Below are 25640 nucleotides of genomic sequence, written 5' to 3' on the forward strand. Positions count from 1 at the left end.
GCATGTTCATTTATACACTAATTATTATTCAGCTTGTCCTCACCTGGGATTTGAATGCACAACCTCTTGGTTCATGGCCTTCCAATATTCCCCGATGCAACCAGGTCTGTGTCAATGACTGATTTCACCTGTTTTGCTACTCTTTGCACTTCAAAATAAATCTCAGCTCTGTTAAAAATGCAGTTATTCTCTCATTATTGATTTGAATTACTTATTTAAGCAATTTTGGGGTTTTCTGTATAATTTTCGAATGTTGGTGTTGCATATTACTCTATTTTAATGTTACACTTTAAATTAAATAGATTTTCTTAACTGTACTTTTGACAGAGCTGAGATTTATTTCTCGGGACCTGTTAGCAGGAAGATTGGAATGCTGTGAACCAAGAGTTTGTGAGTTCAAATCCCATGTGAGGACATGTTGAACACTAACTCCTGTATAAATGAACATGCACAATGTAATCATGTGTGTCAAGTATGTCAGCTGAAAACATTGTCTGTTAAAAGTACTGTGTGTGTAACTAGTTCCACAAGCTTTTTTTTTGTAGGTACGATGCCAAAATAATGAGACAAATTGAGCAAACACATCATTTTAAGTTGACTGAACTTTTGCTGAAGTTTTTTCATGTTTGAGCAAACATTTTTTTTTTTTCAATTACAAAAAGTTGACAAATCTATAAAAAGGCTGTGGAACCAATAATATTTAGTTGAAATCAGTTGTGAAAAGGGAACCCTGTTTTCGCCTACCATCAGTGGTATTTTGAGTTGGGGTTTAGGCAACTGAGGTCCTCTTGTTGCAACTCTGTTCTGCGATTTAGAAGCAGAGCTGCACAGTGGTATGAAAACCACAGCCACCCGCCAGTCTACCGTACAGTGGTTTATTCATCATGTCCACTCATTACACACATTCCCTCCAGCTGTGTCTCAAAGGAACACTGAGAACAGGTCTCAGAGCAGTGTCTGAGGTCAGACAGTTCATTTGGGTACTTGGGAAGTCTGGCTCAAGCAGGTCCTGAGAACCTCACAAATGTTGTGTGATTGTGTGCCATGCATTCAAGCCAAGTTAAAAGTCAAACCGTTCAAATAGCCTAAGTTTTTTTTTGCTCTCGGGACTAGTTTGCACTCGGCAAAGTGTTATATAATGGTTGCATCACCAAGAAGAGCTGGAAACAATTATTGTGAGTTTGGTCAACCCGTTCATTGGAGTGGCTTTGCCTCACAAGCCTACCTACCTCATGATAGCCGATAGCCTCGGTGTAGCCTATATCCTTGCTGTAGCCTCGCTGTAGCCTATATGAGCAAACTATGGCCACCGTCAAGAGGTCTAGACCATTATGGCACACTTGACCTATGCCACAGGTGTGCACTTGTCCTGTAGTTGTAGGGTCGCTGGTTCAAGACCTCTCAATTGCTAAACTGGTGGCAGCTCTTTCCATAGGACAGCTGTTGGACCAGTGAACAAGGTGTCTTAAAGGTTTCTCTGATCACTTGTCACCTTGACAATAACTGTGTTCATAAAAACCCAAATATACATTTTTATGGTCAAGACGCTGACCTAATGGCACTTCAGCTGAGTAAGGACAGCAAGTTTCTTCAACAGATTCTAAATAATTCACCATAATTGCATAAGTGAATTAACCAGAGGACTGAACGGCCCAGTCAGCACTGTGTAGGCAGTATTTCAGTCAGAGACCATAACGTAATGGGAGGGAAGGAGCTGACTGAGCAAGCGCTATGCCTATGGCATTTCAGAGGTTTCTTTAACACAAAATTCCTCTACTTTGTCAAGCCTCTTTTAATTCAAAGGATCAAGTTCAGTTTAGCATTTGGTCAAATCCCCCTCAAACTAGTTTCCCTGTTTGACATACTGCAATAGCAACTCTCTCAAAATATTCTTACAAATATATTGTTTACATGAAATGCTTTCTCACAAAAGATAATAGGTGGAAAAACAGAAACTCTATGGGGGAGGGAGAAGTGCTGTAGCATACAATCTATAGCTGAGGATGTAGCCTTATAAGTGAGTCTATGGCGACATCCTGTGGTAAAAAGGATATCACTGGAATAAAGTGCAAAGGCATTAGCGTTACCTTGTTAGTTTTTACAGCCATCAAGTGGACATTATTCAATTATTTGACATCAGCATGATTTGTTATAATAACATATAATAACATATAGATAATAATCTATAGAGACAGGCTTGGATGAGCGCTGACTGTTGACTATCATAATCTAAGTCAAAGAGCTTGCCAATTTACAAGGAAAACAAAATGATTGTGATTCAATTTAGCTATGGTGAAAATACTATCTATCCTGTGGGCTTTTCTTTTAGCATTCTAATGGCACACTGAGGAATGGCACTGACTTGATTGTTCCATAACATCATTACACTTCACAATAACTATCAGACTGTTAACAGACAGCAAAGGATTTCATCATTATTGTGCATTTTAAGTCATATAAAACAAAATATAAAAAATAGCCAAACGCCTCAAAATATGTATTCTGAAAATATAAGCCACTCATGTCTATTCATTAGAAAAAAAGACATTGTCATTGTGGTGTAGAAGTTTAGAATATAGACAGTGTTGCGTTGTAGTGTAGAAGTTTAGAATATAGACAGTATTGCGTTGTAGTGTAGAAGTTTAGAATATAGACAGTATTGCGTTGTAGTGTAGAAGTTTAGAATATAGACAGTGTTGCGTTGTAGTGCAGAAGTTTAGAATATAGACAGTATTGCGTTGTAGTGTAGAAGTTTAGAATATAGACAGTGTTGCGTTGTAGTGTAGAAGTTTAGAATATAGACAGTATTGCGTTGTAGTGTAGAAGTTTAGAATATAGACAGTGTTGCGTTGTAGTGCAGAAGTTTAGAATACAGACAGTATTGCGTTGTAGTGTAGAAGTTTAGAATATAGACAGTGTTGCGTTGTAGTGTAGAAGTTTAGAATATAGACAGTATTGCGTTGTAGTGTAGAAGTTTAGAATATAGACAGTGTTGCGTTGTAGTGCAGAAGTTTAGAATACAGACAGTATTGCGTTGTAGTGTAGAAGTTTAGAATATAGACAGTGTTGCGTTGTAGTGCAGAAGTTTAGAATATAGACAGTGTTGCGTTGTAGTGTAGAAGTTTAGAATATAGACAGTATTGCGTTGTAGTGCAGAAGTTTAGAATACAGACAGTGTTGCGTTGTAGTGCAGAAGTTTAGAATATAGACAGTGTTGCGTTGTAGTGTAGAAGTTTAGAATATAGACAGTGTTGCGTTGTAGTGCAGAAGTTTAGAATACAGACAGTGTTGCGTTGTAGTGCAGAAGTTTAGAATATAGACAGTGTTGCGTTGTAGTGCAGAAGTTTAGAATATAGACAGTGTTACGTTGTAGTGTAGAAGTTTAGAATATAGACAGTGTTGCGTTGTAGTGCAGAAGTTTAGAATATAGACAGTGTTGCGTTGTAGTGCAGAAGTTTAGAATATAGACAAGTGTTGCGTTGTAGTGCAGAAGTTTAGAATATAGATAGTATTGCGTTATAGTGCAGAAGTTTAGAATAGACAGCTAAATAAGAACAGTCTTTATGGGTTAGGAGCAGGAAGATGCTCTAGAATGTAGAATGATGTATTTTAGAATGTCTAGGAAGCTTTAAAGTTCTGGAAGACTTCGGCCACCTCGAGCCAGCTCCTGAAGCAGGCCAGGCCCTGGTCCCGGATCTGTTTCCTGCCTTTGTCTGTGATCACGTCTCCATTCTCCTTCACAATAACCAGCTTGGGGACTGCTGTGATTTTGTACCTGTTCTTGAGATCACTGGGAAGGGAAAGTGGAACAGCACAGAGCACAATCAGGTCTTTATCACCACATGGCTCATACCAGGCAAAAATAACACATTCACTTTTTATGAAGCCACAAAGGATTGTGTCAGTCACAGAAACCAATTATGAGAGGGATGTTGCAGGATAGCTACACACGTTTCTCATAATTGATAGGCCAATTATCAATCAAATGGGTGAGAATAACAATTTCAAAACACATGTTCTACAACAGTGGTTCCCAACCAGGGGTTCTAGGACCTGGGGGTACTTGGCCTATCCACATGGGGTACTTGAGAAGACTCATGAGACCATAGGCCTACTGGTAAAATGCACACGAGGGGGTACTTCCGGGCAGAGCAAAATTCAGTTGGTCGTACAGTAACCGAAAAAGGTTGGGAACCACTGTGCTACAACATAAAATACAGGTCCCAATGTGTCAGAGCATACAGTAGACTAGCCTTGCAGAGTTCCAATCACTTTGTCTAATCAGGCTCGTAGAGACCTTGCCCTATTTTTAAACCTAATCCCTCAAAGGGTGACCCATAAACCTTTTAAAAAGCCCGTAGCCTACAGTTAGCCTGCTGTGCTATGGGATAGGATACAAACCGTGGGGAAAAGCATATACGATCAGTTCAGCCATAATGTATGTAGAAATGTTTGTGTCACTAGGCTATTTACAATAACTCAAATGGGAATAGGCTACAAAAAAGATCCTAAATCCTAAGAATTTACTGTTTGTATTGATCCGTCCATGGCAGGGCCAGCCAGTCCCCGTGCATGTCATGATAATATTCCACCATATCATCACTTGACTTGTCAGAAGATATGAAAACTATTTCGAACTGTGCAGGTGGCTCGCTCTCCTCGACAAGTTCCGTGTAAAAATCGCATAGAATAGGGGTGAAATCTCGACAAGGCGGGCACCAGCCGGCAGAAAAATATAGTCCTACTACTTTATTCCTGAGAGTTTCTTCTGGATCAATAAGATCCCCTTCTTTATTGAGCAGAGTTTTCCACACAAAAACCTCCACCATGGTCGAATCGAACCATTATAGTTATATATATTTGTATTTGGGACAGCGACGCGCAGCACTAACGACCTAGGCAACTGTTGTCAAAACCAGTTTAGGACGGTTACAGTTGTAGCAGTTGCTCGCGGTGAACCGTTACTAACCAAGACGTGAAATCACTCGTAGAAGTGCAAAACGGCCATCATTTTCATTCTTCAATCACTATATAGAGATAGTAACTAACACCTTACAAACGGTCATAACTTGGTCATAACGAAATGTGTCGGCTGTAGAGCTGGTTACTGTTGGTTGGCTAAAACAAACTGCCAGTTTGATTGACATCTCACGTGGCCAATCAGTGTCCTAAGTCCTCTACGTAACTATTTAAAGGTACAATCAGTAATATTTAGACAATGCATATATAGCCTCATGTCTTTATACCTGCTGAACACTGTGTATGTGACGAATACATTTGTTTGAGGGGAGTGATCTTCTGTACGAGAAATACCCAAGTCTGGCATCTTTAAAAGCAGAAAAACCGTAAGGAAAGAAACCACCACACAACCTCACATCACGTTTTTATTTTTTCAAATGTTATAAGGATACTTACGTAACAATTATAAAAATTACAGATTTAAGTAACATGTTTTTAAATGCTTATACCCCTAAAGCAAATCAAATTAACTCTCTACATTGTTCAGAGTAATAACAAATTACCAGTTCAAATAGAAGCCATTGAAGTAGACGCCAACAAACATGAAGAATCAACTATACACTGTATTTTACAAGTTAGGAAAGAGCAACAGCATCTAAAAGGGACCTTAATACAGTAAGTCATCGTTTTCAATCTTATTTTAAACTGATTTAAGAGTAACTTTGAGTAATGAAAACCCTAATGATGTTTTCTCTTTAAAGTGTCTATGTACATTGTTTATTCTTCTGATATGTAACTAAGATGTGCTACCTACCTTACACACCCACACACATGCATATACTTACACCCCATACATACACACATATATATATATATATTTATACACACACACACACACACATACATATGTATATATACACACACATACATATATATATACACACACACACATATCTCTCTTTCTCTCTCTCTCTCTCTATATATATATATATATATATATATATGCTGTATAAACATCCCCCTACCAATTTTATAAGGCCTTTTTCTTTGAGTTCATGTTTTCCTTGTGCCACTCAAAAGAGATACATATAAAAAATATTTACGGACAACATCTGTATTGTATGTGAAAGATATGATCCCTCAAATGCTGTGTAACACTGGCATCATGTGGCCTTTCTATTGGCCCTTCATACAGCCCCAGTGAGTTTCATCCTATAGCAGAGCAGAATAAAAAATGTAATACAAAAAATTACTTTTCTTTTCTTTAGAAATGCAAAACAGGAAAATAAAAAAGGGAGCGTCACAACAGGTAACACAATGAAGATAACCTCATAGAAAAAGTTAAAAATGACAGATGCTTGTGTGTATCTCACACTAACTTCCACTTACAGTTCTACTGTCTCCGCTACTCATGCAAAAATAATGGACTATTTTCATATTCTCTTTTATTTTTATTTTATCCCAAAATGAACCAACATCAAACACAGTGTGAGATGCCAATCCATCAAACACTTTCAATTATTTTCCTGAAGGTGACATCTTGCATAAAACACAAGTCAGTTTGCGGTTTGGAATACAACAGGATACATAAGATACTTGTGTTTATCTTCTTAGATACAGAGAGGTTTATACGGTACCTTATGGGGTCTTCGAATTATGAGCCTCATTATAACCGATACACATAATCTCTCAGGTTTTATTTCTAAAGCTACCATTCAGCCATACAGTCATCAAAGAAAGAAAAACAGTTATAAAATGTTTAAAAAAAAAAAAGAACTAATGGGCTTTATATGTCTCTGCAGGCACTTCAGCTGAAGATGCAGTGGTTTATCTAATCGCAAATCAGTCACAACGGCACATCTGTTCTGTTACTACACAGGCTAATGAAAATATCAGTACTATACTACCTCTTCAGAGACTGGGCATAAACACTGCTAAAGGTCAAGAAGGGCATGGAGAAAGAGTAGTAAGGCAGAGGAGTGTAGAGGGGGGGTTACAGTCACATGAACACTAAACGTTACTACAGTAATTAACAACATCTGTATGTCAGAGGTTCTAGAGTGCTCAGTAGCCCACTGTTTCTCTGACAACCATTGTAACATTCCAAAGGGGCCTACTAGGGGCATCTGGTGAATGTTGTTTTGTCACACACCCGCCCACACACAGAGATAGCCAGAAACGGCTTTCACATTTCAACTACATTATTATAGGCTTTAAATAATGGCGGGAAACAGCTCATTTCAACAAAATAAGGCAAATAAAAATCTAATTGAGTCTAGTAACCTTTCCTTGAGTACAATATAACATGCACTCTATAAAGTGGGTGTTGCATTTAAAGTTTTGAATACTTGTTGTGAATTAACAGTTGTGTGAAGATTTTAGAAACACTTTAGTATTGTTGTAGTGGTACTGCTGAATTTAGAACACATTTGAGGAGCTGGTGTGGAGTTTTAGTTTCCAAATACTTTACTTACTTTGCAGTGCTTTCACCATACTGTCTTTATTTTTTTTAAAGGCTTGATAAAACAGTTTACTAAAAGGTTACTATGCCAATTAAACAGAAAGTCTGTTTAACACAAAGACAGAGGTGAAGAAGAAGATGTCTCTAAATAACGTATAACAATGAAAAATAGAAACTATGCTTGATCCCCCCCCAAAAAAGGTAAACATATAACTACAGGAACGATAATAACAAAAATAAGTATTATCTGAATAATTATAATAATTATTGCTGTTATTATGATTGGATAATGAATGATAAGGGTCGAGGGCTTTGGCAAGGCCTAATGAACAAACTCAGTCTCAGGACTACAGATTAACGTTCTCACTGGTCAACCATTCTGAATAGTGTTTGTTGAGATGATCAACATATAATTATTATTAAAGGCAAAACTTATAAAGACAACTGCGTAAATGTTTTCTGAGTAGATTCTTTGAAATTAGTGCTTACGATAAAACTGCAAATATCGGCATCAGTATTTAACTATCATTATATATGAATATACATGAACAAGTTATTGGAAAAAAAACAAAGAAACATTTCAATTAAAACAATGGTCATGTCCCTCAACAAATGCCTTTGCTCACTGCATATGTTGTCGTGTATCTTTTAACATTAGAAACAAACAAATATAATCATAGTCAAGGATTGAAATATTCTCTGAGATGGACACAAACCCAGATAGTAATTAACTTTAAAGGTCGCACTTAATTTGCAGTGTTCAAATAACGCTGATATCTTTTTCCCGTCCCTCCCCTTACAAAGGGATCTATGTAACAAATCCTTAAGATCTTTACTCTGATAGGGGATAGCCAGTTGCAGAAACAAATAGTCTTCTCAGCCAACAAGTGGCCAATAACTCAGTTGCACAGTGACCCCCCCCCCTCTCTTCTGACTAGATTCTAGAACACTAGATGCTTTAGTAGCAATCCAAAGGCTTCAGTGAAATATCCAATCCAGCTGTCCGTCTGTCGCATCTCAAAGAAGCTGTTGCACGAAACGTTCGAGATATATTTAAGAAAAGTTGGTGGATAAGGTAAGGTTCCATGTGGTGACCATTGTCTTTCCTGCATCCATCATTAACTCCCCAGACAGACCTCCTGTCCTCTAGGCCCAGCAAACCAGTGCCCTTTTCACACTACCGTGCCGACCTGAACCAAACTGTACCACCTCTAAAATATTTTTGCATAGTCTTTTCAGCTATGGTGGATGTACGTGTAACCAGGCCAGCCCAGTACAGCTCGATTCGGCTCAGTAGTGTGAAAAGGTCAAAGGGTAAAAGGTCGCCTTAGGAGGTCTTGACAAGGTCGTAGACGTAGATGTGGAAGTCGTCGTCGAACTTGATGAAGTAGACTGAGGGCTTGGCCTCCACCTGGTGGATAACCATGCCAGTTCGTTTGGAACCGTCCTCTTTAGCGTACTCCACCTGTTTCCCCACCAGACTGTCCACTACCTCCCCTGGCTCCCGCTCTGCAGGCGGAGTGTCATCTGGGAGAGAAGAAAACACATTAGTTTACCAATTAATTCATTTACCTTTATTTAACCAGGTTAGTCCAATTGAAATCAAATCAACAGGCAGAGACAACACAGAAACAGGTTTATTGTGGCCTGTCAATGTCAGGTTAAATTAATCCCTAGACTAGCAGAAGAACTGGTGGACCTTTATAGTTTGTTCCCCATAGGAATAAAGAGGACTACGTAAAGTAAGTTTACCATAACAATGATGATAGCTTTAATCATTAAGGGAGAACATCAAAGAGTAGGCTATTGTCATTATTAAGAGAAGCCTCACCATCCGGAGAGAATTGGACCTGCAAACTTCCCACCTGTCCCTAACGAGACCCGTTAATTTCTTTGAAAGTCAATTCCATACCCGATTTGGATTCGAGGTGTACCAAATCCGACCCGAAACATGTCAGAGATGAGAGAGGGCCGGGTCCAAGTACAATTGGGTCTGTATCAGACCCAAATGGATCCGAAAGATAAGAAAATTGTTTTGACTTGTCTGGCAGTGAAGTTTCACACGTGAGTTTTCTGTTGTATCTAAAATAATGGATTTGTCTGGTCTACAGCTTAGTATTTTCATAATGGCATCATTATTGGTAGATGGAGAATGTTATGAGGTTCTCTGAAATGTTTTCTTTATTTCCGTTGAAGGAGAATATTTGAATGTGATGTTAGCCTGTCAATCTGAGAGCAGCACATAATTCAGTATTATTTTACTGTGTGCACTGCACTGTGCAACATCAACATTTTGCCTATTTAACTGATTTGATAAAAATGTACTTAGACTCAAAGGTTTGACCAGCAGCAAGCTTCAAATTAAAAATCTATTTTGAATAGGCTACGGAAAGATGGAGGCTATAAAATGGAGTCTCTAATCTGCATTTCCAGATGATTTTCACATTGGGATTAGGTATTTGGTATTTTATTAGGATCCCCATTAGCTGTTGCAAAAGCAGCAGCTACTCGTCCTGGGGTCCAACTGTTAAGTATTTTAAACATTTTCACATTGGGATTTGGTCTACACTGCTTAGTATTTTAAACATTTTCACATTGGGATTTGGTCTATACTGCTTAGTATTTTATACATTTTCACATTGGGATTTGGTCTACACTGCTTAGTATTTTATACAATTTCACATTGGGATTTGGTCTACACTGCTTATTATTTTATACAATTTCACATTAGGATTTGGTCTACACTGCTTAGTATTTTATACATTTTCAAATTGGGATTTGGTCTACACTGCTTAGTATTTTATACATTTTCACATTGGGATTTGGTCTACACTGCTTAGTATTTTATACATTTTCACATTGGGATTTGGTCTACACTGCTTAGTATTTTATACATTTTCACATTGGGATTTGGCTACACTGTTTAGTATTTTATACAATTTCACATTGGGATTTGGTCTACACTGTTTAATATTTTGTTATAAGAACCCTTACCTCTCAGATTTTAGTATTACCATACCTGCATTACATATTATAAGCTTTGTAATAAGACAGAGAGTCTCATACATGCTGTCGGCTTTAACCAAAGTTTTACCGTACTCACTGGAGTCAGGCATGATCCTCAGGTCTCCCTCCTTGTAGTCGTCTAGGAGCTGGTACATGTACAGAACGGGGTCTTTCTCGTAGGTGATGAAGAACCAGGTGTTCATGATGGGGGCTCGGGCCAGAACCATGCCCCTCCACTCGTCTTTAGTCCCGTCCTCCGTCTCAAACATATGCTCTACAGCCTTCCCTATTATCGTGTCGGCCAGGTTGACGTCGCTGGCGCGCGTGGAGGCTGTAACAGGTCAACAAAAATATGGGACAGGGAGAGTATATGGTTGGTAAGTGATGGCAACAATCCCTTCAATTACAAATCATATTTCTAGCTTGGACAAATCTTAGAGACATTCACCTATGAACATAGAAGACCATTACAGCACAAAAAGAAGCTAGTCTATGATAGTGGTTTATCCGCATTGTGTGATCACTAGTCAGTAAATCAATATGTCGAGAGAACAATGTTGACGCTGTATATACATACAGTGCATTTGGAAAGTATTCAGATCCCTCGACTTTTTCCACATTTTAAGTTACAGCCTTATTCTAAAATTGATAAAACATTTTTTCCCCATCAATCTACACACAATAACCCAAAATGAGAACCTTTGCTATGAGACCCGAAATTGAGCTCAGGTGCATCCTGTTTCCATTGATCATCCCTGAGATGTTTCTACAACTGGATTGGAGTACACCTGTAGTAAATTCAATTGATTGGACATAATTTGGAAAGGCACACACCTTTCTATATAAAGGTACCACAGTTGACAGTGCACGTCAGAGCAAAAACCAAGCTATGAGGTCGAAGGAATTGTCCGTAGAGCTCCGAGACAGAACTGTGTCGAGGTACAGATCTGGGGAAGGGTACCAAAACATTTCTGCAGAGTTGAAAGTCCCCAAGAACACAGTGACCTCAATCATTCTGAAATGGAAGAAGTTTGTAACCACCAAGATTCTTCCTAGAGCTGGCCACCTGGCCAAACTTTGCAATCAGGGGAGAAGGGCCTTGGTCAGGGAGGTGACCAAGAACCCAATTGTCACTCTGACAGAGCTACAGAGTTCCTCTGTGGAGATGGGATAACCTTCCAGAAGGACAACCATCTCTGCAGCACTACACCAATCAGGCCTTTATGGTAGAGTGGCCAGACGAAAGCCACTCCACAGTAAAATGCACATGCCAGTCCGCTTGGAGTTTGCCAAAAGGCACTTAAAGGACTCTCAGACAAGATTCTCTGGTCTGATGAAACCAATATTGGTTTCATTTGGCCTGAATGCCAAGCGTCACATCTGGAGGAAACCTGGCACAATCCCTATGGTGAAGCATGGTGGTGGCAGCATCATGCTGTGTAGATGTTTTTCAGCGCCAGGGACTGGGAGACTAGTTAGGATCGAGGGAAAGATGAACGTAGCAAAGTACAGAGAGACCCTTGATGAAAACCTGCCCCAGAGCACTCAGGACCTAAGACTGGGGCGAAGGTTCACCTTCCAACAGGACAACGACCCTAAGCATACAGCCAAGACAACGCAGGAATGGCTTCGGGACAAGTCTCTGAATGTCCTTGAGTGGCCCAGACAGAGTCGAGAGAGACCTGAAAATAGCTGTGCAGCGACGCTCCCCATCCAACCTGACAGAGCTTCATAGGTTCTGTAGAGAAGAATGGGTGAAACTCCCAAAATACAGGTGTGCCTAGCTTGTAGCATCATACCCAAGAAGACTCAAATCAAATCAAATTTTATTGGTCACATACACATGGTTAGCAGATGTTAATGCGAGTGTAGCGAAATGCTTGAGGCTCGAGGCTGCAATCGCTGCCAAAGGAGCTTCAACAAAGTACTAAGTAAAGGGTCTGAATACTTATGTAAATGTGATATTTCAAATGTTTGTTTTTTTACAAATTTGCAAAAATGTCTAAAAACCTGTTTTTGCTTTGTCATTATGGGGTATTGTGTGTAGATTGATGAGAGAATTAAAAAAAAATCAATTTTAGAAAAAGGCTGTAATTATACAAAATGTGGAAAAAGTCAAAGGGTCTGAATACTGTCCGAATGGACAATAGACCAAGGCCATACCTTGACGGTCAGGGAGCACCTCAAGTCCCTGCACCCTCTCATCTTTATATAGCTCCAGGCCGTAGACACAGTCAAAGCCGTCGTACTTGATGAGGTAAAGCGAGGGGTTGACGGGCACCTGGTCCAGCACCATGCCTTTCCACAGCGACTGAGACGCAGTGCTCCCCTCCTTCCAGATGTGCTGGATACGACAGCCCACCATGTTCCTGCGCGGCGCAGACGACGACACCACCTTGTTGGGGCCCATGCTGTTCTTGTGTTTCCTGTACGTTTCAGATTTCAGCCAATGAGAAGAGAGGGATTGGGGAAACAAATATCCACATAGCCAATGAAAAGAAGGGGGAAAACCTTTGATAACTGGCTGTCAGTCCTTCACAGTACAGTAGCTTCTAGATAAGTCTGGTATTACAGTATATCAAATGGAATACAATATTTAAATAATTAAATACACTATATAAACAAAAGTATGTGGACACTCCTTCAAATTAGTGGATTTGACTATTTCAGCCACACCCGTTGCTGTATAAAATCGAGCACACAGACATGCAATCTCCATAGGAAAACATTGGCAGTAGAATGGCCTAACTGAAGAGCTCAGTGACTTTCAACGTGGCACTGTCATAGGATATCACCTTTCCAACAAGTCAGTTCAACAAATTTCTTCCCCGCTAGAGCTGCCCTGGTCAACTGTAAGTGCTGTTATTGTGAAGTAGAAACGTCTAGGAGCAACAACGGCTCAGCCGCGAAGTGGTAGGCCACACAAGCTCACAGAACAGGACCACCGAATGTTAAAGCACGTAGCGCATAAAAAAGATCTGTCCTCGGTTGCAACACTCACTACCGAGTTCCAAACTGCCTCTGGAAGCAACGTCAGCACAAGAACTGTTCGTCTGGAGCGTCATGAAATGGGTTTCCATGGCCAAGCAGCCACACACAAGCCTAAGATCGCCATGCGCAATGTCAAGCGTCAGCTGGAGTGGTATAAAGCTTGCCGGAATTGGACTCTGGAGCAGTGGAAACTTGTTCTCTGGAGTGATGAATCACGCTTCACCATCTGGTAGTCTGACGGACGAATCTGGGTTTGGCGAATGCCAGGAGAACGCTACCTGCCTGAATGCATAGTGCCAACTGTAAAGTTTGGTGGAGGAGGAATATTGGTCTTGGTCTAGGCCCCTTAGAGTTCTAGGCCCCTTAGAGTTCTAGTGAAGTAAAATCTTAACGCTACAGCATACAATGACATTCTAGACAATTCTGTGCTTCCAACTTAGTGGCAACAGTTTGGGGAAGGCCCTTTCCTGTTTCAGCATGACAATACCCCTGTGCACAAAGTGAGGTCCATACAGAAATGGTTTGTCGAGATCGATGTGGAAGAACTTGACTGGCCTGCACAGGGCCCTGACCTAAACCCCATCGAACACCTTTGGGATGAATTGGAATGCCGACTGCAAGCCAGGCCTAATCGCCCAACATCAGTGCCCAACCTCACTAATGCTTGTGGCTGAATGGAAGCAAGTCGCCGCAGCAATGTTCCAACATCTAGTAGAAAGCCTTCCCAGAAGAGTGGAGGCTGTTATAGCAGCAAAGGGGGTACCAACTCCATATTAATGCCCATGACTTTGGAATGAGATGTTCAACAAGCATGTGTCCACATACTTTTGGTCATGTGGTGTATGTAGGCCATAGCAATGTATTACAGGCAAGATCTGCTTTCTTTCCTTCCCTTGACCTGTCTACAGGAGTCCTTTAAAGATTGTGTTCTTTCAAGTGTGAATATAGCCCTGACCATGGTAGTGTCCCTAGACAGTTGATACTAACCCTGACCATGGTAGTGTCCCTACACAGCTGCTACTAACCCTGTACTAACTTCAGCAGGTCACTTAAGACCAGTATCTGATATCAGGTATTCAGCATGGCACTACTAGACTTAATCATTTACTTATCTTAGCAAGCACAACTGATGTTCTCTACCTGGGAAAAACTAAGCAGACAGCAGATGGTTTTAGCCTAGCCTGAAACCAGCTTTAAAGTAATACTACTACACAACATGTATACATTTAGAACAGTTGAATGCCTACATTGGCACAATCACAAAGCTAAGGTAAGTACAGTGCATAAGGATTCCTGGCTTACTTGTGGGAGTCCTTTTTCTTCATGTTTGAAGAAACACCTGTGTGTCCTTAGATAAAAAACATCACAAAAAAAACATCACAAACGGTCTTCTAGTGCAAATGACTGTAGTGAATGTATTCAGTAGCTACTCTACTCTTATCAGTAGGCCAAATGTACCGGATTATATGCGTCACCTGAAGATAACAAGAGCAAACAACAAAGGCTGTGTTCCCCAAATGGCAGCCTATTCCTTATAGGCCAATTAGAGCACTACGTTTGACCAGAGCCTCTAAAGGCCCTGGTCCAAAGAAGTGCACTATAAAAGGAAACAAAAGTTGTGCACTATAAAGGGAATAGGTGCCCTCCAGGTGTTTCCAACATCACCAGGCAAGCTCTATCCTGGAACCAGCAAGCCAAAAGGAAAAGAGGATGCCCTCACCAAGAGAATCGGCACGGGGTTGAACGAGCTGGAGAGGATCGTCGATGGCCTATGAGCCCAAAGGAGTGATGGGACTAATTAAGTAAGCAAGTGAGTAATAAAGGAAAAAGGGTGCCATTTGGGATGCCGACAACACATCTATAAAGAACGCAAATGGGATTTGTACCACAAATGCTCAAATGTCAGCATCTGGAAACAGTGCCAGGGAAACTAAACCAAAGCATGGATTGCTGTCATACATCGTCCATAGACTGCTTACAGGGTACGGAAACCAATATGTAATTTTCAAATGTAGGTGTACTATCCCTTTAAAGCCAAACTAACCTGCATCGGCTCTGGATCTCTGGCCGGGCGCACTCTTCCCGAATGGGGTCTTCATTCATCAGGGTATAGTGGAGCAGTCTAGCTGCCAGACTAGGGTGAAAATATCTATGGTACCAGGTCTGGGGTGTAAAAATGCCAACGTAATGAAAACATTAATGATATATGTTATAGCCCAGTGAGATGGACGATAGCCAGGGAATACATCTGAATAGAAGAGTCCAGTCAGAGGAAGGTAACAAGTCAGAAAGTGAAAATCTATATATGGCAACCAATTCAGAAAATGGAAACAGGCGGGGAGGGAAAAAAGAAAGTGTCTACCAGTGCAGGCAGATAACGGGGATAAGGACGGATTATCTTTGATATCCAATCCAGATTGTCCACAGTTGGTTGAGGACTGACTTCGGGGCAGGCCAATGTTTCTGTTCAGGGATGATGATCACATCAGGACTCTGGGTAGACCTGCAAACCAAAAGAAATGCTGATATACATGTGAAGATATTCAGTCACTTTAATGTCGAATTTTGCGCTTAATCTAAGAAAAAAATGGGAAAGCTTTGTGTTTGTTTACCTAGCCTATTTCACACCAAAGCAGGCTCCCCAAACATTTGGGCTAAAACATCAAGATGGAAAAAATGATAAAGGAACCCCTTCCATCCCACTTGTGTGTGAATGTCAGGATTAAACTAGTCCTGTCCTGTCAGTTCTACTCATAGAATTAGAATGATTCATGAATCAGTCATGAAACATTAAATCATGAATAGAATTGATTCATGAATAATTATAATTCTATGCTATGCAGACTAGGCCTATATACAACAACCCATTCATATGTTGCAGTCTTGTTTTAGGCCAACATGAGAATCAAATCAGCAGCGTGACTATCCGGACTCATTCCTGTAAAACCGCTCACAACACAAGCCTTTTCACAAACCACCAGATCAATAATGCCACATCTGCCATCTGTTTATAGTGGACACTGAGGGCTGTTATACTTACTCCTGGACTAAAAAGCACGCTCAATGGAGGATCTCCATCTAAAAGCGTTATTTATTTGTCTAAGCAATGGAATAGGTCTACATTAGGTTTAATCTGTAGCATGAACAGCCCCATCTAGAGGTCAGAACCTGGTAATATCAGGATGTAGGATGGGACATAAACCTAACAGCTTCAATTATTAATCTCTCTGAACAGGGGAAAAAAAACATTACCAAATTCACTGAGCATACATTACATAGGATGAAGAAACAATCCTCTGAGCCGCAGCTCCATACTACTAGTCAGACAGAGAACTGATACTATATACTCGTTGTTGGGGAGGAAACAATTTGCAGAAACAATTTGGGAACAATCTAAGATGGTGGGTGTCGAAGTCCTCTTTCTTCTGCTTTTTGAGGTGGAACGACCCTGTAGCCAAGCTGATCTTTCTCGATCCTCCACATTTTTTAAGTGAAAGACAGAAAATGTGTGGCATTTAAGGCAGTTGGGCATGTTGAGCCTACTCTGCAAATGTTTTTACTGACAATAACCTAAATACAAAGAACTCAAGTACTGATCTTTCTGGTTCCTCTCCTATGCTGGGTGAAATGCAGGCAATACTGTACAGTGCCTTCAGAACATATTCATACCCCTTAACTTATTCCACATTGTGTTGTGTTACAGCCTGAATTCTAAATGGTTTAAATATATTTTTTCTCACCCATCTACACACAATACCTCATAATGACAAAGTGAAAACATGTTTTTAGAAATTGTATGCATTGAAAAATGAAACAGAGAAATATCTCACTCCAAAGAGTCAATAGTTTGTAGAATCACCTTTGGCAACGATTACAGCTGTTAGTCTGTCTGGGTAAGTCTCTAAGAGCTTTCCACACCTGGATTGTGCAACATTTGCCCATTACTCAAATCTAAATTCTTCAAGCTCTGCCAAATTGGATGTTGATCATTGCTAGACAACCATTATCAGGTCTTGACATAGATTGTCAAGTAGATTTAAGTCAAAACTGTAACTCTGACACTCAGGAACATTCACTGTCTTATTGGTAAGCAACTCCAGTGTTAATTTGGCCTTGTGTTTTAGGTTATTTTCGTGCTGAAAGGTGAATTCCTCTTCAGGGGTCTGGTGGAAAGCAGACTGAACCAGATTTTCCTCTAGGATTTTGCCTGTGCTAAGCTCCAATCCATGTATTTTTTATCCTGAAATACTCCCCAGTACTTAATGACTACATGCATACCCATAACATGATGCAGCCACCACTATGCTTGAAAATATGGAGAGTGGTACTCAGTAATGTGTTGTATTTGGATTTCCCCCAATCATAACACTTTGTATTCAGGACATCAAGTTAATTGCATTGCTACATTTTTTTGCAGTATTACTTTAGTGACTTGTTGCAAGCAGTATGCTGTTGTCTTTGCCTAACAATGTTTTTACCATGTTTGTGCTGCTTCCATGTGTTGCTACCGTGTTATTGTCATGTGTTGCTACCATGTTATTGTCATGTTGTGTTGCTACCATGTTGTGTTGTCATGTTAGGACTCTCTTTATGTAGTGTTGTAGTGTCTCTCGTTGTGATGTGGGCTTTGTCCTATTTTTTATTATCTCAGTCCCCAACCCTGCAGGAGGCTTTTTGCCTTTTGGTAGGGGATCATTGTAAATAAGAATTTGTTCTAAATTGAGTTGCCCAGTAAAATAAAGGTTTAAATATATATATATGTACATATGTATATATATATATATATACACTGCTCAAAAAAATAAAGGAAACACTTAAACAACACAATGTAACTCCAAGTCAATCACACTTCTGTGAAATCAAACTGTCCACTTAGGAAGCAACACTGATTGACAATAAATTTCACATGCTGTTGTGCAAATGGAATAGACAAAAGGTGGAAATTATAGGCAATTAGCAAGACACCCCCAATAAAGGAGTGATTCTGCAGGTGGTGACCACAGACCACTTCTCAGTTCCTATGCTTCCTGGCTGATGTTTTGGTCACTTTTGAATGCTGGCGGTGCTCTCACTCTAGTGGTAGCATGAGGTCATTTCGCAGGGCTCTGGCAGTGCTACTCCTTGCACAAAGGCAGAGGTAGCGGTCCTACTGCTGGGTTGTTGCCCTCCTACGGCCTCCTCCACGTCTCCTGATGTACTGGCCTGTCTCCTGGTAGCGCCTCCATGCTCTGGACACTACGCTGACAGACACAGCAAACCTTCTTGCCACAGCTCGCATTGATGTGCCATCCTGGATGAGCTGCACTACCTGAGCCACTTGTGTGGGTTGTAGACTCCGTCTCATGCTACCACTAGAGTGAGAGCACCGTCAGCATTCAAAAGTGACCAAAACATCAGCCAGGAAGCATAGGAACTGAGAAGTGGTCTGTGGTCACCACCTGCAGAATCACTCCTTTATTGGGGGTGTCTTGCTAATTGCCTATAATTTCCACCTTTTGTCTATTCCATTTGCACAACAGCATGTGAAATTTATTGTCAATCAGTGTTGCTTCCTAAGTGGACAGTTTGATTTCACAGAAGTGTGATTGACTTGGAGTTACATTGTGTTGTTTAAGTGTTCCCTTTATTTTTTTGAGCAGTGTATATATATATATATATATATATATATATACACACACACACACACACACACACACACACACTACCGGTCATACACACACTACCGGTCAAAAGTTTTAGAACACCTACTTATTTTTACTATTTTCTACATTGTAGAATAATAGTGAAGACATTAAAACTACGAAATAACACATATGGAATCATGTAGTAACCAAAAAAGTGTTAAACAAAATCTAAATATATTTTATATTTGAGATTCTTCACTCTGCCTTGATGACAGCTTTGCACACTCTTGGCATTCTCTCAACTAGCTTCACCTGGAATGCTTTTCCAACAGTCTTGAAGGAGTTCCCACATATGCTGAACACTTGTAGGCTGCTTTTCCTTCACTCTGCGGTCTGACTCATCCCAAACCATCTCAATTTGGTTGAGGTCGGGGGATTGTGGAGGCCAGGTCATCTGATGCAGCACTCCATCACTCTGCTTGGTAAAATAGCTCCTACACAGCCTAGAGGTGTGTTCGGTCATTGTCCTGTTGAAAAACAAATGATAGTCCCACTAATCCCAAACCAGGCGTACCGTTGCAGAATGCTGTGGTAGCCATGCTGGTTAAGTGTGCCTTGAATTCTAAATAAAATCACAAACTGCATAACCAGCAAAGCACCCCCACACCATCACACCTCCTCCTCCATGCTGGGAAATACACATGCAGAGATCATCCGTTCACCCACACCACGTCTGATAAGACACGGCGGTTGGAACCAAAAATCTCCAATTTGGAATCCAGACCAAAGGACAAATTTCCACTGGTCTAATGTCCATTGCTCGTGTTTCTTGGCCCAAGCAAGTCTCTTCTTATTATTGATGTACTTTAGTAGTGGTTTCTTTCCAGCAATTCGACCATGAAGGCTTGATTCACACAGTCTCCTCTGAACAGTTGATGTTGAGATGTGTCTTACTTGAACTCTGTGAAGCATTTATTTGGACTGCAATTTCTGAGGCTGGTAACTCCAATCAACTTATCCTCTGCAGCATAGGTAACTCTGGGTCTTCCATTCCTGTGGCAGTCCTTATTCCTGTGACGGTTTCATCATTTAGTGCTTGATGGTTTTTGCGACTGCACTTGAAGAAACTTTGAAAGTTCTTGACATTTTTCGTATTGACTGACCTTCATGTCTTAACTTCTCTAGGGTAGGGGGCAGCATTCGGAATTTTGGATGAAAAGCATGACCAAATTAAACTGCCTGCTTCTCGGGCCCAGAATATATGATATGCATATAACTGGTAGATTTGGATAGAAAACACTCTAAAGTTTTAGAAAACTGTTAAAATAGTGTCTGTGAGTATAACAGAACTGATTTGGCAGGCAAAAACCTGAGAAAAATCCTTTCGGGAAGTAGTTTTTTTGTTGTTTTTTTAGTTTTCTATTCAATGCCATTCAATCCATTGACTTTGGACTAAAATTGTTCTATGCCTTCCACTTCCATTGTTCTATGCCTTCCAGTTCCTATGCCTTCCACTAGATGTCAACAGTCTTTAGAAATTGTTTCAGGCTTGTATTCTGAAAAATGAGGAAGTAAGAGCAGTCTGAATGAGTGGACCCTAAAGTGTCACAGAGCTTTTTCATGCGCGCGACCGAGAGAGTGCCTTTCTTGTTTACCTTTTATATTGACGACGTTATTGTCCGGTTGAAATATTATCGATTATTTAGGCTAAAAACAACCTGAGGATTGAATATAAACATCGTTTGACATTTTTCTATGAACTTTACGGATACAATTTGGATTTTTTGTCTGCCTGTTTTGACTGCGTTTGAGCCTGTGGATTACTGAAGAAAACGCGCGAACAAAACTGAGGTTTTTGGATATAATGAGACTTTATCGAACAAAAGGAACATTTATTGAGTAAATAAATGTCTGCTGAGTGCAACCATATGAAGATCATCAAAGGTAAGGGATTAATTGTATCTCTATTTCTGACTTGTGTAACTGTTCTACTTGGCTGGTTACTGTTTGTAATGATTTGTCTGCAGGGCTATGTTCTCAAATAAACGTAAGGTATGCTTTCGCCGTAAAGCATTTTAAAAATCTGACACCGTGGTTGGATTCACAAGAAGTTAATCTTTAAACCTATGTAAAATATGTTTTGTTTTCTGAATTTTTATAATGAGTATTTCTGTATTTGAATTTGGCGCCCAGCAGTTTCACTGGCTGTTGAAGAGGTGGGACGCTAACGTCTCACGTACCCAAGAGAGGTTAACACTTTTTTGGTTACTACATGATTCCATGTGTTATTTCATTGATTTGATGTCTTCACTATTATTCTATAATGTAGAAAACATTCAAAATTAAAAATAAACCTTGAATGAGTAGGTGTTCTAAAACTTTTGGCCAGTAGTGTATGTATATATGTATATATATATATAAAAATACAGTCTTCCTTCAGGTTCCCCTCAGTCAATTAGGTTAGTATTGTGGCGTAACTACAATGTTGTTGATCCATCCTCAGTTCTCTTGATCACAGCCATTTAACTCCAACTGTTTTAAAGTCCACATTGGCCTCATGGTGAAATCCCTGAGCAGTTTTCTTCCTCTCCAGCAACTTAGTTAGGAAGGATGCCTGTAACTTTGGAGTGACTGGGTGTATTGAAACACCATCCAAAGTGTAATTAATAACATCACTATGCTCAAAGGGATATTCAATGTCTGTTTCTTTTTTAACCCATCTACCAATAGGTGACCTTCTTTGTGAGGCATTGGAAAACCTTCCTGGTCTTTGTGGTTGAATCTGTGATTGAAGTTCACTGCTCGACTGAGGTACCAGATAATTGTATGTGTGGGGTAGAGATGAGGTAGTCATTCAAAATTCATGTTAAACACTATTATTGCAAATTATTATGTGACTTTTACTCCTGAACTTATTTAGGCTTGCCATAACAAAGGGGTTGAATACTTATTGACTCAAGACCAGCTTTTCATTTTTTTTATTATTAATTAGTAAAAAATTATAAAAACTTAATTCCACTTTGACATTATGGGGTATTGTGTGTAGGCCAGTGACGAAAAAGAAATTTAAACCATTTTAAATTCCGGCTGTAACAACATTTTGAAAAAGTTAAGGGGTGTGAAGACTTTCTGAAGGCACTGTATATGGCATTTCTGCATGTAATCTCCGGGCAACCAAAAAAAGACTCCCGACTTGCCCGACAGCAACTGACTTTCAGACCTTCAACCCTGAGTAGTTTCGAAAACCTGACCCAAGGCAACAGTGAATTTAAGTTTCAATCACGTAAAACCACATTGTCATAATTCATATTTGATTAGACTAAGGCAGAATGAATGGACTCATGCCAACTGTCATCCATTTGTGCAGATATTTTCCAAACACGGAATGGAATATTAGCCTAATCAACTTGTAATGCGTCTACTTCAGGGGTCTTCAATCTTTTCTTACCCAGGGACCTCCACCCAGGCAAACCAGCGAACCCCATTATGTTAGCAAAAAAATGTTTGTACATCTTGTCTTATCATCGGGTGAATGGCAAGGAGTAGTAATCAACATTTTAAAATGAATAGATGTTAGATAGTTTTAAAAAATTATGTTGACCTCCCCACATTATTATTGGAAGAAGTGTAAACTCTAACATAGGCCATAAGATAGAAAGTAAATCCAAACACATTTACACTAATAGCAGCTGTACAGCTGGTTAAACAAAAGGTTAGCCATGTTTAGGTCAAAAAATCTTACTTTCCGCGGCTGATACTCGCGGGTGCTTTTTCAAAGTCTATGTAATTGACTCCAATGAGTGTAATTTGCTCAATATTAGGAGTTGAGAAATAAAGTTGACATCATAAAAACATGCGTATGCCCCTCTTCTCTACTGTAGGTATGCAATTCAAAATTAGTTTATTCTGTTGTTGCTAGTGATATTCAAATATATATATATATATATTTATTTATCATTATTATTATTATTTTTCCGCCGACCTCTAGGGGGCCATGCCGTGCACCCCCCGTTGAATACCTCTGGTCTACTTTCTCCTTTGTAAATGCTCAACAGACTGGCATCAAATATAGGATACAAATGAACACATATTATAAATAGCTGTCAGAGTCCCCGCCTCCACCACACTTGACACTGAATTAATAGTCTGTCGGGCAGATGAGTTGATCGTGATTCATGACATTGTGCAGTCAATGTGACCTTTGCTTTGGTTGCTAGATAGGAAGCTTGGGACTGTGTCCACAGACTGAGGAACTCGGCACAATGCCGCAAGATCATTTAACAGTTGTTAGGTTGGACAGATTATGTTACAACAAACGGAAATCCTTGGTAGCTAGCTAGTTACATTGAAGTACAAAAAGTTACCACAGTTTATAAACTAGTAAGTATCAGTTTAGTTAGCTATGTAAAGACAATTTTTTGTTGTATTGCACATTTAGTTACAACACTGTTTTCAACTTGTCTTTGGCTGGGCAATCTAACGTTAGTCTCTGAAGCAGTCTAGCCAAATCTGTTGGTGAAACAGATTTTCCTTTACATTAGCTAGCTGGCTAACAAACAAACCAAACAAACTAGATAGCTACCTAACTAGTTAACTTCGTAACCAGTTCTTCTGTATCAAGTGATTGCTTCATCGATTGAAGACATCACAACACAATGTCTTGCAATGTAAGATAAATGCCGTCTGCAACCAGCACCGTACATTAGCTACACTAGTGGTCAGTGTCAGCCATATTTACTATCCCCGCAGAGAAACGGTGCAGTCGAACCAACAGGGACCATACTCTGGTTGACAAGAAACACATTTTCAAATGAAGACAAATGCCCCAAACCAGTCTCCTTTCCACCCCAGTTTTGAAGAGTCATGTTACGCGCGCGCATAGAGACCTTTTGAATTATTGTTTGTGGCTGGCTTCCTGTGTGTGAGAATAGCTGTTTGTGTTTCGGAATATCTTACCCGCTTTATTGTGAAATTATAGCAAGATATTTTCCTATCCCGCTTTCTCCCCTGTGCCTCAGTCAGTATCCGTTTGATTGCAACCCTGATTACTGCCAAAAACCATCCCCTCCCCTTCCTCTGCCAAAAAGTGTTACAGCACGATACATAATTGGTGCAATAAATTCTGTCTTCCTGCAAAATAGTGAGTCATTTTGCTTTTCCCGAACCGACAGCTCTGCGCCTGCGCATTTGTTTGACTGCGACACAGAATTAAGAATTAGAATACTTTATTCATTTAATAGGATCTCTATGCTACGACAGGGCTGGTAACAATTTGAGGACAAGAGGAGAGCTCTTTGAGTACATTATTTAATTGACAACCAGTTCTTATGCAAAGCATTTTTTTCTATAATTTTTTTGGTTTAATTTGTGAGTTATCTATTCCCATACAGGGTTTGCCTAAGAAAACATCTGGTTTGCCCACATTTAGAATATAACATTCCGTCAGTTATTTTAAAGTATGTTCATAAAAGTGTAAGCCTTCAGTGTAGGATTATTTGAAAGATGAGGGAACAGAAAGTTGTTTTATGCAGATATGACAAGATATGCCAAATAATCCAACATTTTTATGAATATGATTAGGCTACATCAATCTACAACTCAGTTAATTATTCTGCTTTACAACATTTTGCTTAGACCTTTCATGACCAATTTTGATATGGCCTAGGAATTTTTAGCAACCATTCCTGAGGTTTAAACAAATGCCTTGAGTGGTATTTGTTCTTTTGACAGTGTCAAAATTATCCCCCTGTCTCGCTAAAGATATTATGACTATCTGGCAAAAGACAACAACAATTAATCTTAGCTATAAACAAAATGCTAACCAATCAAACACACCCACGAGTGGAAAAACACAAATGAATGTCACATTTCCTTTTTACAGACGCTTTTGAGTTGGTCATCCTTGGGAAAGTAAGCCACACCCACAAACTCGGCACGTCCAAGTTGGTTGCCATGGTTACGTGTCTTTACATGCCTTTAAACTGTTGCATGATGGATAGGAGGTGTTCGCTGCGTTTCTGGATGTTTTCCTGCTCCTCTTTCAGTCTCCCCTGCTCGTGCACAATCTCCTCCTTGGAAGAGAGAGGGAAAATGTATGAAAAAGGCAAAAAGATCCTATTAAATTACTAGACCCTCACATTAGGAAGGATCGGCCGCCTATGGCGGCAGATTGACGAGGACGGCATTTTCGGGGCTAAACTGTCCAAGACGCACATCCAATAACACATGAAACCTAAAATAATTCTGCCCAGAAATAATTAGCAATTTTCTCAACCAGTGGCGTATTAGCTGCATATTAGCTTTTTAGGTGAGCGCTGATGCCACCCTGTAATAAGCAGTGCCCACTTTGTCAAAGGCAGGGACAGCAAAATATTTTGCTTGACCATTCCCAGCACGCAGCGATCCACCAACGTTCCGTCAAAAAAATGTATCTAACATAAATCATGCAGATAAAATATATGACAATGTAATGAGATGGACACTTTTTACATCATGATGCAGGTTTCTCCAATCAAATAGCCAGTGGTGGAAAAGGTACTCAATGTCATACTTGAGTAAAAGTAAAGATACCTTCTTAATAGAAAATGACTCAAGTAAAA

The 25640-nt window shown here is 39.9% G+C and overlaps 2 protein-coding genes across 6 annotated transcripts; both read right to left on the bottom strand.

Moving 5' to 3' along the window:
• Nucleotides 1–1774: 1774 nt before the first annotated feature.
• On the bottom strand, nucleotides 1775–5096 carry LOC120044929 (nucleoredoxin-like protein 2). Its single transcript, XM_038989671.1, has 2 exons — nucleotides 4528–5096; nucleotides 1775–3790 (listed from the first exon to the last, which is right to left on the bottom strand). The coding sequence occupies exons 1-2, from the start codon at nucleotides 4827–4829 to the stop codon at nucleotides 3619–3621; spliced, it is 474 nt and encodes a 157-aa protein (XP_038845599.1). The 5' UTR covers nucleotides 4830–5096; the 3' UTR covers nucleotides 1775–3618.
• A 1628-nt stretch (nucleotides 5097–6724) lies between these two features.
• Nucleotides 6725–24098, bottom strand: LOC120044930 (spindlin-Z-like). Of its 5 annotated transcripts, none has more exons than XM_038989674.1 (7): nucleotides 23998–24098; nucleotides 15780–15920; nucleotides 15462–15551; nucleotides 14720–14765; nucleotides 12590–12852; nucleotides 10524–10757; nucleotides 6725–8947 (listed from the first exon to the last, which is right to left on the bottom strand). In XM_038989674.1, the coding sequence occupies exons 3-7, from the start codon at nucleotides 15514–15516 to the stop codon at nucleotides 8748–8750; spliced, it is 798 nt and encodes a 265-aa protein (XP_038845602.1). In that variant the 5' UTR covers nucleotides 15517–15551; nucleotides 15780–15920; nucleotides 23998–24098; the 3' UTR covers nucleotides 6725–8747. The 5 variants fall into 5 exon arrangements, with proteins under 5 accessions (XP_038845602.1, XP_038845601.1, XP_038845604.1 ...); XM_038989673.1 differs by having other exon boundaries at nucleotides 15462–15580; XM_038989676.1 differs by lacking the exon at nucleotides 14720–14765.
• Nucleotides 24099–25640: the final 1542 nt, after the last annotated feature.

This window comes from Salvelinus namaycush, chromosome 3, assembly GCF_016432855.1.
Source record: "Salvelinus namaycush isolate Seneca chromosome 3, SaNama_1.0, whole genome shotgun sequence".
Classification (NCBI taxonomy): Eukaryota; Metazoa; Chordata; class Actinopteri; order Salmoniformes; family Salmonidae; genus Salvelinus; species Salvelinus namaycush.

What these genes read in the sequence shown, in the direction of transcription:
- LOC120044929 (XM_038989671.1), bottom strand. Translation starts at nt 4,829, where the DNA reads ATGGTGGAGGTTTTTGTGTGGAAAACTCTGCTCAATAAAGAAGGGGAT. An exon ending in TGGACGGATCAATACAAACA is followed by an intron (nt 3,791 to 4,527) that starts GTAAATTCTTAG and finishes TTCCCTTCCCAG; the next exon opens with TGATCTCAAGAACAGGTACA.
- LOC120044930 (XM_038989674.1), bottom strand. Translation starts at nt 15,516, where the DNA reads ATGAAGACCCCATTCGGGAAGAGTGCGCCCGGCCAGAGATCCAGAGCC. An exon ending in AAGAAAAAGGACTCCCACAA is followed by an intron (nt 12,853 to 14,719) that starts GTAAGCCAGGAA and finishes TGAAACGTACAG; the next exon opens with GAAACACAAGAACAGCATGG. An exon ending in GGTGCTCCCTGACCGTCAAG is followed by an intron (nt 10,758 to 12,589) that starts GTATGGCCTTGG and finishes GACCTGTTACAG; the next exon opens with CCTCCACGCGCGCCAGCGAC.